General features: G+C 39.2%; 1 protein-coding gene across 4 annotated transcripts in view; it reads left to right on the top strand.

The window, feature by feature from the left end:
- The window catches only part of ST6GALNAC3 (ST6 N-acetylgalactosaminide alpha-2,6-sialyltransferase 3), a 250,560-nt gene that overhangs the window by 121,933 nt on the left and 116,315 nt on the right, over positions 1-12,312 (top strand). For 3 of the 4 annotated variants that reach the window (XM_082053319.1, XM_082053318.1, XM_082053321.1), the window contains exon 2: positions 6,182-6,376. The exons of the other annotated variant lie outside the window; for it this stretch is intronic. In XM_082053319.1, coding sequence (XP_081909445.1) covers positions 6,182-6,376 — 195 coding nt within the window. The remainder of the gene's footprint in view (positions 1-6,181; positions 6,377-12,312) is intronic. 4 annotated transcript variants of the gene reach the window in all.

The following is a 12,312-nucleotide window of genomic DNA, read 5'->3' as shown; positions in this document are numbered from 1 at the left end:
ATACAACCCCTTACCTGCTTTGTAATCTTCTCCTGAGAGAGAAGCATCGACAGCCATCTCCCGTGGAGCCTTTGAACGTATTCGGGTTAACTCTCACTTCTGAAGGAGAATAAAGCAAATCTTCAGCTACTGATTTTATGCAAATGTTGTTTGACATGTGTCTGTTTCTAAAAGGATCTTTGCTATACAGTCTTGCTCCCTCTTTGAAAACTTGCAGGACCCCTGCCTGAGTATCCCTCCAGCAGCCCTGTTAAAGGGAGATTCAGGACAAAAGAAATAGCTGGAAGGCATATTTATTTCCAATAGGAGTGAAATCAGTAAGGTGTACTCAACTAGCGTGCTGAAAGAGTTTCATTTGATGCTCTGTTGTAACAGAAAGCAGCATTCAAAGAGGATGCTCGAGACCATAAAGGAGAAAATTAAATAAAACTATTTTTAATATAGCGGTCTAGAAAACGAGACAAATTCAGTAAGTGTAGCCATTATTGTTTTCAATTGGTATTATGCTTGAGTAAAAAACCCGAATCCCTGCATCAGCCGTATAATAAAAGTAGTGTAATGTGGAGAGATATTAAAAAAGCGTTGAGTTATTCTGTATGCTCGTAAAGGTACAATATTACTGCATATTGTGTCATCTAAGAGACTCAAAGCCCTCACGTAAGTCTTTACCTTTGATTTGTCCTTCCAAGCGCAGTATTATCATGTATCCATTAAAATAACTGAAAAAAATGAATATTGTAAAAAATCAGTTTCTGAAAAAAGGCTTATTTTTCAGTTACTGTTTGGGGCGTGGAACTTGAGTGATCGCAAGGGTCCTTTACTAGAGTCTTCCATAATATCACGTTCAACTTTGGTACTTAACAAGTTCAGGTAGTTAGTTATAACAGAAACAATAAACCTGAGAAACAACATAGTTCTAGAATAAAAGTTTAGGCGTAGCTTCTGTTGCTTTCTTTGTGATCTTAGGAAAGTTGCTTTCAACTTCAGTTTATGCATCTGTGAAATGGGTTTTTATTGTTAACCTCACTAGGATGGGGTTTTATTACCGCTTGCAGAGTGGTTTGATAGTCTCTTCCATAGAATACATTCTGTGTGGCAGAGTGTTGCTCTTGGGCAACAAAGGAAAGGTACCAAGTACCTACTTAGTACATAAGTAAAATTTACAACTTAGAAAATTTCTGTCTTCTTATGTCGGAGATATTTCCTTTCTTCCTCCCTGCTAGACAACTGTATACAACACAAAAAAGGGTTGTGTCTATCCGGCGTTGTTGAACTATAACAACTGTTCTCGTCATCTCACACTTAGCAGGTTATGAAAGAAAAATCACTAAAGCTTGCTCAGACTGTCAAGTTCTTGCCACAATTAAGCTAATGAATCACCCTGGCACTGGTAAATAGCCAAACACAGATGATATGGAGGTTATAAATAGCCAATATTGTGTGTGTATATATATACATATATACATATGTATATATATACACACACCCCCCCATGAAAGTACTGTTGTTATTAGTTTATTTATGTGAACTTTTTCATGAAATCCTAACTAGCATAGTATGATGACACAATCCTGTTTTTATTTCAATTCTTATTTTAACAACCTGGATATAAATTGAAGCCTCAGAAGTGTGAATCATGCCTACTGCTCGTTTATTTTGATATACATACTAGATAGAATGAGTTTGGTGTCTGAGAAATATCTGAAACTGGGATTTTTATTATTGTGGAGATTGAGTGAAAAGAGTTGAGAATAAACTGTTTAGTTCTAGTGTGTGTGGGATCCCAGGTCTTACACTATGTGTGCTCTGACCTGATGTGTGTCCACTTTGGTTTGGTTTTAAACCATGAATGAGCGGCTACACAGCCTTAATGTAATTAACAAATGCTAAACTCCTTCACTCTTCTGCTATAGCATCCTGTATTCACAGAATCCCAGAATGTTAGGGGTTGGAAGGGACCTGGAAAGCTCATCCAGTGCAATCCCCCCATGGAGCAGGAACACCCAGATGAGGTTACACAGGAAGGTGTCCAGGCGGGTTGGAATGTCTGCAGAGAAGGAGACTCCACAACCTCCCTGGGCAGCCTGGGCCAGGCTCTGCACCCTCACCAGGAACAAGTTTCTTCTCAAATTTAAGTGGAACCACTTGTGTTCCAGTTTGAACCCATTACCCCTTGTCCTACCATTGGTTGTCACTGAGAAGAGCCTGGCTCCATCCTCCTGACACTCACCCTTTATCTATCTGTAAACATTAATAAGGTCACCCCTCAATCTCCTCTTGTCCAGCTCCAGAGCCCCAGCTCCCTCAGCCTTTCCTCACACGGGAGATGCTCCACTCCCTTCAGCATCTTGGTGGCTGCGCTGGACTCTCTCCAGCAGTTCCCTGTCCTGCTGGAACTGAGGGGCCACAACTGGACACAATATTCCAGGTGTGGTCTCCCCAGGGCAGAGCAGAGGGGCAGGAGAACCTCTCTGACCTACTGACCACCCCCTTCTAACCCACCCCAGGTACCATTGGCTTCCTGGCCACAAGGGCCCAGTGCTGGCTCATGGTCACCCTGCTGTCCCCAGGACCCCCAGGTCCCTTTCCCCTACACTGCTCTCTAATAGGTCATTCCCCAACTTACACTGGAACCTGGGGTTCGTAAGTATGGTAACTTTCTTGCAATTTTCAACTAGACTAGTCATATACTATAATGAATGAAATAAAATATTACAAAAGCTAATAAATTGTGATAGTGCAGCTAAGAAACTATTTACGATGTCTTATTGTTTACTCTTCACTGACTATGTATAAAAATATTTATAACCGAATATACATTATTTTTATTTAAATGTCAGCAACACCAAGATACCTACGTTAAATTAGCTAGCAAGATATATAGATTGATTGAGCTTTATACAGAGGATGTTTCCATATTAAAGAAACATTTATTTTGTTGAGATACTATTTGTATTCATGAGAACTGAAAATTAAGGAGGAATAAGATTTCTTTCTGTGGAGAGTTGCTAATTAACGTTGGTATAGCTCTACCAAATGCTAGGATGTGTGAGCATTTAAAATGTTGATGCAGACAAATTTGGGGAGAAATTAGAGTCTAGTGTTCATCCCTGTATATAGCTCCATACTTCCCTGTCATATCTTAATGTATTGTAGAATGTGTGGAGTCTCCAATACTAAATTTTAAATTTTATTACAGGAAAGAGAACAAAATCCATTTACCTGCAGAAAGATCTTACAAGAAGTACTTCCTGACAAATAACACTTTGTTGTTGTTATTTTTGAGCAGGTAAAGGAGGGAAGAACGTAAGGGCAACTAATTACTGTTAGAGGTGCCCTTTAGAATCCTCTTGCCCACTGAACAGACTGCCTTAGGGGATGCTAAAGGCTAAAATTAGGAGAAGTAGGTGCTTTGTTGTTTTTCAATACTGAGCCGATGAAATTACAATTTGCAGTAGTCTTTCCCTTGGAGAATGCGTATCGTTGGATCTCATGTCATTAACAAAATATTGCAAGGGAACCAAATCCTTAACACAAGTTCCTTTGTACAAGTTGATAAATAGACATTGTGTTTGCATATAGCTTTTTTTTTTACCCCAAAAACAATTATAACAGATGTGTTGATTCCTTTCTGTTGTAAAAATGCCTTTATCTTGTTGCGTTGTACTAGTTAGCGCAGGTTCTTTCTAGCTAAGCAACACACACACAGAAAAATCTTTGGTGTTTTTCAAACAGTATTTTCTTACATAAGAAAACAAAACGCACCCACAGGTTGTTTTTTTTTTTTTCCCTTTCTCCTATAGTGCAGTTTATTTAAAGAGAGGGAATATAAAAATCAGATGGCATCTTGAAAAGGCCAAGAAATCTAACTACACAATCCGAATTCTTCTTGGGGCAGAGGCTCCTTAGAACAGCACACAAAACTGACTGCGGTGTTTTCAAGTTCAGGACATATCTACACAAAATAAAGGAGGTACAAAGGGTATTCAACAAACCAGGAATAGAGAACATGTGGAAATCAGTTAGTGGCATCATACAGGGCAGTATTGCTGCTTCCCGCTGTGGATGTTTTGATCGAAGCGTGCTCAGGTAGTGGAATGAGGCTGTAGATTCCCCTTTAAGTATTTGCAATAGTTTAATCCTGATTTGCAATAAATAATATGACTAATTCACCGTCCTTCTCGAGGTTTTATGATTATCACTTGCACTGCGCATCTTGGCTCCTCTTAACACTTACAAGGCCCTGATATATAGCTAAACATTTCTGACTCCATCTGGTACAAGAAGAAGTGACACAGAAGTGCTCCCCAGCCAGTTTATTGCAATTTAATGTAAATCTGTTATAATGCAGCTGATGAAAAGTGCGGTGGCTTCCATGAATTCCGAAAGCTGTGATTGGGTTGCGGCTGCTGTGCTGCCCTCTGAAGATTTGCCGGGTTTAATTTTACATTGCACGGTCATTAGCCGACTACAATTCCTCACTGAATCGCGTTGCCACAATGCTGCTCCTCTTCATCATCCTCTTCCCTTTCTCCTCACAGTGACCTCATTCACCCACGTTTTCCATTTCAGCCTTTCGTTGCTTGTATCTTATAAATTGCAGCCTCCTAATACATCAAAACAGAGCTATGCGATCGACCCCCGTAAGGTACTATTTTGTTAACTCTTGTGTGTGGGAATACAGCAACATCCCTTCAAATTTGCTGTATGCTCTTTGCGATTCTCGCTTGTTTCTGTGTCCAGAAACCAAACGGAAGAACGGCAGCGGTGTCTCCAGGCTGCGTGCATGGGCACACGGGCCCTGTGTGCTCACGTTCGGTAAAACTCTGTCTGCACCTTTCCCAGTATGTTTGCTGGGTAAATATCATCGTTTCTTCCGCTCAGTGTTTTGAATTTGATTTTCTGCGGGCTGTCAAATGAACCTCCAGGCAAAGAACAAATTCATCGTACGTGGCTGCAATCAGAGCTCGCCCTCCACCCCTCCGTCGCTGTTGCAGCATGACTGATCTGATTGCCATCGTGTACGAAATCTGGCCTAGATGTGTACTCAGCTGGTGCCTATTAGCTGGTGGTATTTGCAGACAAAAATCAGGGTGATCAGATTCTGCCGGCCCAGCATTGAGTGTTGCTATATACTTATGTAGGCCCTTAGGCAAAGAATTATTTTTGCCTCTTTTCTGTATGTTTTACTGTTTACAGGGGGTAGAATTACATTCAGTAGGGTGATTAAACTGTGGCAAATTAGGTAAAGCTTGAATGTAATTAAAGTGCAGTAAAAACACCTGTAAATGATTATTGTTCTAGTCCCTCAGGGAAAATTTAAAAATAACCCTTATGATACAGCATCATACCTAGAATCTCTACATATGCTAACTAACATGTATTGTCCTTAACTAATTTGTCAAGAAGTAATTGAGTGCATCATTCAAAAAATGCCAAAGAATGAGGGGAACATGGTATTTCTTCTAGGTTTTTTCTCCTGCAGACTGGGTAGTTACCCAGGGAAAAAGTTGACATTGTTCTGTGGTTACATTAACCAGTGTGACCAACTGGATAGGTTAGAGGTGGAAAGCAAAGGTTAATTAGATACAGGCTTCAGATCTGCTACGTTATTAACTATGGAGGTCGTCTTGTCCAAGATAACAATGCCTCACAATGTCAATTTGTGAACCTCCAATAAGGCAGGCCCTTGTGCTGCCTTCACATTTATTCTAAAAATATTTAAGATTAGAGTATGAGTTCTGCTGCATTGGAATGATTTAAAATGAACACACAATAAATACAACCTGTGGCCATCATCTTCTGCGCAATAAATTTTGTGTGGTATGACTGCAAGTGGCGCTTCCACTTTGTGTATTTGCCATGTGTCTAGAGCACTGATGCTTTTGAATGGAGACTTTGGGGTGGATGTTTACATAAAAATCGTAATTCCATATACAAATAAAATTTAAACCAGTTCTTAAAGAAACTCTTGAAACCTCTGAAATGCAAATTTGTTGAAACAAAATGATGCAGTCACCCAGCTCCTTGTGCTGCTGCAGCAAAGTGACTGCCATAAAAATAATTTCACTTGAGGCTTTTTAAAGTGTTTTTCCCTCATCCTGTAAGAGAAGATATGTATTTTTTATTAAAACTGATTCTTGATTTTAATAATGTATTTTCTTTCTTCTTTTCATGACAGAGAAAGTCCGTTGTTGCTGTGAGTTTCATTGCAGCGTTCCTCTGTCTGATCATCGTTCGTCTCACAAATGAAGTAACTTTCCCTTTGATCCTAAACTGCTTTGGACAAACCAGTGTCAAATGGATCCCATTTTCTTATGGCCAAAGGCAGCCTCTGAGAACTCACTATGGATACATAAATGTGAAGACACAAGAGGTAAGACCTGTTACAAAGAGCACAACAAAATGGACCCATAGACTTTTCTGTTCCTGCTTTTCTACCAGCCTGTCCAGCGTAAATACTAAAGCGAGTAATGTTTCTGAGCAAAGTGTCTTTTAAATGTGTGCTCCCATTTAAATGACCATTGTATTCTTTAAATTTCTGTCATGTCTATAGTGGAGAGAGCAGTGACCTTGCCTTAAAATCATGCTTAATCCCAGTAAAAACTGGTATTTATACAAACAAGAAAATTTTTCAGATTAATTTCAAGCCTTTAGTCCTTTTAACTCAAAAGGAACTTTTCTTGGTTGTTTTTGTAACAAAGTCCTAAAAATGTTTCATTTTGTCTGCAATACCCAAGGAAGAAGTAGTTTGTGTTTATTTGCATGGAAGAAGACATCTGTGAAATGAATACATACAAGTGTAGAAAAGTTATAGAGCTGGAGGTTTACTGGATTTTTCTGAAACTGTTACACTAGGTATCTATTTGAAAGCTGGGTCAGTATTTCCAGTCTGTATTTTAAAATGCTTTGTCCTGTATCTGCTTTGCAGAATACTTGTTGTGTGATAAAAATACTTCAATGATAGAATTATATTTTACAAGGGCTCCTGCTTTAAACTGTCTTAGCTGGGAGAAAATCTGCTGGCGTTTTTGGGTGTTGGCAATATTGGTGGCTGCTTTTTGCTCAGACTCCTCTCTCATTCGCTCTCTCTGTACTATTTATAACAGATGCAAACTTGCAAAATAAGCTCACATAAAAAGTTAACTCTTTATAAAAGTTGTTTCTGCACAGTTATAGCACTCTCAGTTGTGAAAAATACTATCAGACTTCTACTTACTGTTACTTATTTTTCTTTATAAAATTGCAATTGTTATATTAATGAATGAAATTCATTCACACACCAGCTTTCCTAGAGAATAACAATACCACTTCGTGATGTTCAGTCCTATAAGTGTATCGGACAAGTTAGTTACTATTTTACCTTTAGAGTGTTAAATACGAAAATCAGAATGAGAGAGGGTTATGCTTTTTAGGAGGTAGCTTCTTTTAAACTTATCTTTTAATTGTTGTCCATGTAAGATACAATACTGAGTATGCTGGAGGCCAAAGTACATTATTTAAGGAGCAGAAAAAGCGCTTGAAAGGAAATCTTTTTGAGTCAGGGTGTGAATCCCAGTCCCAGGGAAATGAATGGGAGCTGTTGTTGAGTTCAAAAGGGCTAAGGCTCCATCTAGCATATCTTAAATACAGAAGGACCAGGAACCCCCTGGAAATGAGAGGGCAGCGTGTTCTGCGTGTCCCTGGGTTATTGCCACAGTGGCAGGTGTGGAATCCCAATGAGGCAGAGCTGCCACAGCCACTTGATCACTATCAGTCTGGACTGATAACTGGAGAGGAGAGGAGCATGCTAATCCATTTTTATTCACCATCGCCTTCATAAGAGGTTGGTTGTAGCTTGTGGGAGCCTTAATTCATTCTTAAATTTGATAACACGCTTGGAAGTTCTAACAGTAAATGGAAATGAATGTCCTGAAAGTTGGTGACCGGTATCGGTTAGTGAGACATTTGTCTCAATTTAGCTTAGGTCGTGAAGGACTCCTTAAACTTAGTAATTTTAATTGTTTTCCCCTTTGTATTTGCAGATTACATTAATATTTTGCTAATTAAAATGATAACGACGAAACAATGTGCCTTGCTGATTGTGAATGCACCGTCTTCTGACTTAATTGTTCCCTGTCCGAAGGAAGTTTTATTGTGCTGCCCATGTGAAAAGCTTTTACATGGCTCATGTTCCTAAGTCACACTCGTAGCATTCTCAGACTACAATTTTTATAACACAGATTGCTTTAAAAACATGCATTTGTTTGCTATTTGTATTAAAATCACCAGCAATTCTCAGTTGTTCATAGAGATTAAAACCACAGATCTCTCATTTCTGTAAGTGCCAAATATATTGTATTTCTGCTCATTTCATAGAACTGAAATACCACGATGAATTATCAGAAAATTATGTGATGCAGAGGAATATAGCAGAGAAGGCTTTTAAAACCGTGATTTTGGCTTTCTCTTTCTTTTCTTTTGCTGAGAGAATCTACACACACCCGCTGAACGTGTTCACATTCTTCTAGGGTGTCCTTTGAAGCCTGTCACCCCACTGGGTCCTACACGTCTCCCGCTATCCGAGAGCACCCCCTCCTGCTCATCGGCCACCTCCAACATCCTCTATCTTTTCTTTACGTTTGTTCTCTCTTCTCCTGTTCCTCTCCGCCTGTGCCACACGCCGGGGCTCTCTAATCCTGACTTCTCAGTGTACTCAAATAGTGCATGTACAAGGTCAACAAAACAGAGTAATTAGAGTAATTTACCACCAACCCAGTCATCTGACATTACAGGGGGCTAGAAAATCTACTCCTCTAGCTTCCCTTTCCCTCCCTTGCATACTTTCTGAGGGAAAAACCAACCAATCCAACAACAAAAAACCACAACTTCAATCAATAGGAAAAAAGGTTAGTTAGGAGGGGCTGATTTCTTTTGGGGCAAAGTTGAGTGGGATGAGATGAGACTTGAAACCCTTATGAAATGATGGAAAATCACTTACTTGGTGGTTAAGTCTGAACTGATCAATGATTTGTATTAAAGGAGTTCAGGAAATACGGTGATATGAACATCTGTGTTTATCTTAAGTAAAAAACAGTGATGTGTATATTATTAGGTATGATCAGAATAATGCTGTAAAGACGTATTTCAGGAGTTGTGTATTGGACTTGAAAGTATAATGCTATGGCATTTTAATTATTAAAAAGTCTGAAAAAAATTAAGATTACTATAACTAGGTTGCATGAGAGTATTTAATATAAAATGCAAAGAGAGACATAACTTAATCCCTAATTAAGACTGTACATAATACAGGGATGTTGCTATGGTTTCCTTGATTTGTAGCTATAGCAACAGCTTTGAAAACCTGACTTTATGTACATTAAACATACTATATTTGAAATATAAATAGGAGTGAAGTGTTGTACTATACTGGCCCATTATGTCTAGACACATTTTAGTGTGACTTTTGAGATATTTCTGAAATAGATGATTCTTCACCTAGAAAATCTGTCGCTCGCTCCCCTCAAGAGAACAGATCCCTTGGTTAGTTCTTCGCGGTGGGATCCATTTTCCTTTTTGTGTGTCCACATTTGAGGGGACTCCCTTAGATTTGGGCAAGACTACAGCTGCCTGTTTTGCAATATTGCTGTCTTGCTCAAGTACGTGAATTTTGACCTTTCAGTGGCAAAGCGTATGGGCAAGATGACCTTTTTCATCCTATATTTCCTCTACTTTGTACCTATGGATTTTTGGTGATAGGTCCCATGAAATCCATCTTTAAGAAATGTCATGCCTATCATGTGTTAGTTACTTTTATCCTATTCCTGGTGTTTTTTCACAGAAAATACTACTTTGATACAATTCCACAGTGATTACCTAATTGAAACGTATTGTCATTTGAGTGAACTTCACCCCCCCACCCCAAGCTGATGTAAACATTCTTCTCTTGTCTCAGAAATGGGCAACCAGATAGAAAAAAAGGCGGCAGGTGTAGGAAACATAACCTTCTTCCTTATTTCACACCACTCCTACTCTACAAAGAGTTCTGGTAAAATTAATGAACATCATGTATTTAAATTGCAGCATTATGACATCAATTTAAAACCCATTAGTGGTTTGAAACTTTATGCTAGGCAAGTCTAATAGTGTTCTTGGATATTTGATTATGCTTCCTGAAAGGTGAATATTGAATAGATTTTTACCATACCGTCAGTATTAAAATAATATAGCATTTTCTTACATACCTAAAATCTGAAATATAGCTGCAATAACACTTGAAACATAATTATAAGTAGTATATTCAAGTACTATGCAAAGATTAAAACTGTTCTTGGAAAAGGGTAAGTTCTGAGATGACCTAAAATCCCCACGTTAAACTGCAACTGCAAGATCTAATGGCTTCATCTGAAATTAATTCTGAGGGAGAGAAGAGCCTTTGTGTCCTGAGCATTGAAGAATCTCACAGTATAGCGATGAGCACTAGGGAAAAGAAACGTGCGTTGTAGCAGTTGGGGTTGTTTGTTTGTTTGTTTTAATCCTATTGCAACTGAAAACCTCATCAATACTGTGATATTGAAGAAACAAATATATTTGGATCATATACACACCATTTTGTCCTGTAACCTGAGCAAATGAGTATACAAGCAATAATTGCTTGCTGGTTGTGGCACACTCAGCCACATACATGTGTGAACGTTCAACCTGAGTCTAGTTTGTGGTGTGGTTGTTGTGTGTTTCTTTTGGTGGGGGTTTTTTGTTTGTTTGGGGATGGGTAACTTCATTAAAAACACAATAGCACCTGAAGTATAGAGGAAAACATCACATGCAGAAATACAGGCCTTGTGATGTGCCATCTGGTAGTAATATAAGGCACATACCGTTTCAACAATAGCAAAACCACGGTTGACAAACTTGTTAGGAGTAATCATAGGAAGCACCTATACCAAATCATGAGAGACCATGTTTTCATGACACTTGAATAACTAAATTAAAAAATGGGCAAAGCAAGCAAAGACTGTGATGGATGTTTTAATAGCTGTTTCTTTCCATATATAGGATGTAAGAACAAATTTTAAAAGGTCCAGAATTTTCATGTGGAATACTAAAAATAACTGAAGTTAGTGATCAACCTGGGAAGGTTTAAGTTTTACCTATGTTAGTGATGGATACGGATTGACACTTACTATGAAGAGGAACTGGGAGCATAGTGCTGGGCTTCATGTCAAAACAGAAGGTCCGGGACTGTGAACTCGTGTGGTGTGTTCCGCTACCTTCAGAGAAGCTCGTGTCAGGCTCTTGCTGGGAAGAGATGGGTCCTAGGGAGACTAAAAAGCTTCATCAACCAGAACTCACAGTGACAGAAAGTTGCTTTAGTATTTAATTGCTGACAACTTCATAACTTCCATCCTGTCTTTTCCTTTGGGATCTTATTCATTTTTACAGCTTAAGAATTCACAGGGTATTTTGTTAAGAAAAGGTCATCTGTTTCATAGTCATTTATCATTTATATCCCTTCTAAGACACAATTTTATATCAGTTGTTCTGTTATATCATTTCAGCCTTAGTAATCATGTAATAATAATAATAGTAGTAATAATAATGGAACTAAAAGTAAACATGCTGTATATAATTCTCGATATTTGTCTGCTTCTGCCATATAAATTTTCATGAATAGCTTTTCTTGAAAATACTACAGAAGGATTGGCTACAGAATCACAGAATGGACTGTGTTGGAAAAGCCCTCAGAGATCATCAAGTCCAACCCTTGGTCCAACTCCAGTCCTTTGACTAGATCATGGCACTAAGTGCCATGGCCAATCTCAGTTTAAAAACCTCCAGGGCCGGTGAGTCCAGCACCTCCCTGGGCAGCCATTCCAATGCCTGACCACTCTCTCTGCACAGAATTGCTTTCTAATCTCCAGCCTAAATTTCCCCTGGCAGAGTTGAAGCCCATGCCCCCTTGTCCTATTGCTGATGCCTGGGAGAAGAGCCCAATCCCCACCTGGCTAGAACTGCCCTTCAGGTAGTTCTAGAGAGTGCTGAGCTCAGCTCTAAGCCTCCTCTTCTCCAGACTAAACAAGCCCAGCTCCCTCAGCCTCTCCCCATAGGGCTTGTGTTCAAGTCCCTTCCCCAGTCTTGTTGCTCTTCTCTGGACCCGCTCCAGCACTTCAATCTCTTTCCTGACCTGAGGGCCCAGAACTGAACACAATACTCCAGGTGTGGCCTCCCCAATGCAGAGCACAGGGGAAGGATCACTGCCCTTGTCCTGCTGACCACGCTAGTTTTGATACATAACATTTTAAATGACAATCATATTGCTTGTTGTAATTCTGC

Source organism: Streptopelia decaocto (assembly GCF_964273445.1).
Source record: "Streptopelia decaocto genome assembly, chromosome: 5".
Taxonomy (NCBI): domain Eukaryota; kingdom Metazoa; phylum Chordata; class Aves; order Columbiformes; family Columbidae; genus Streptopelia; species Streptopelia decaocto.
This window is presented reverse-complemented; position numbering and strand designations above follow the sequence as displayed.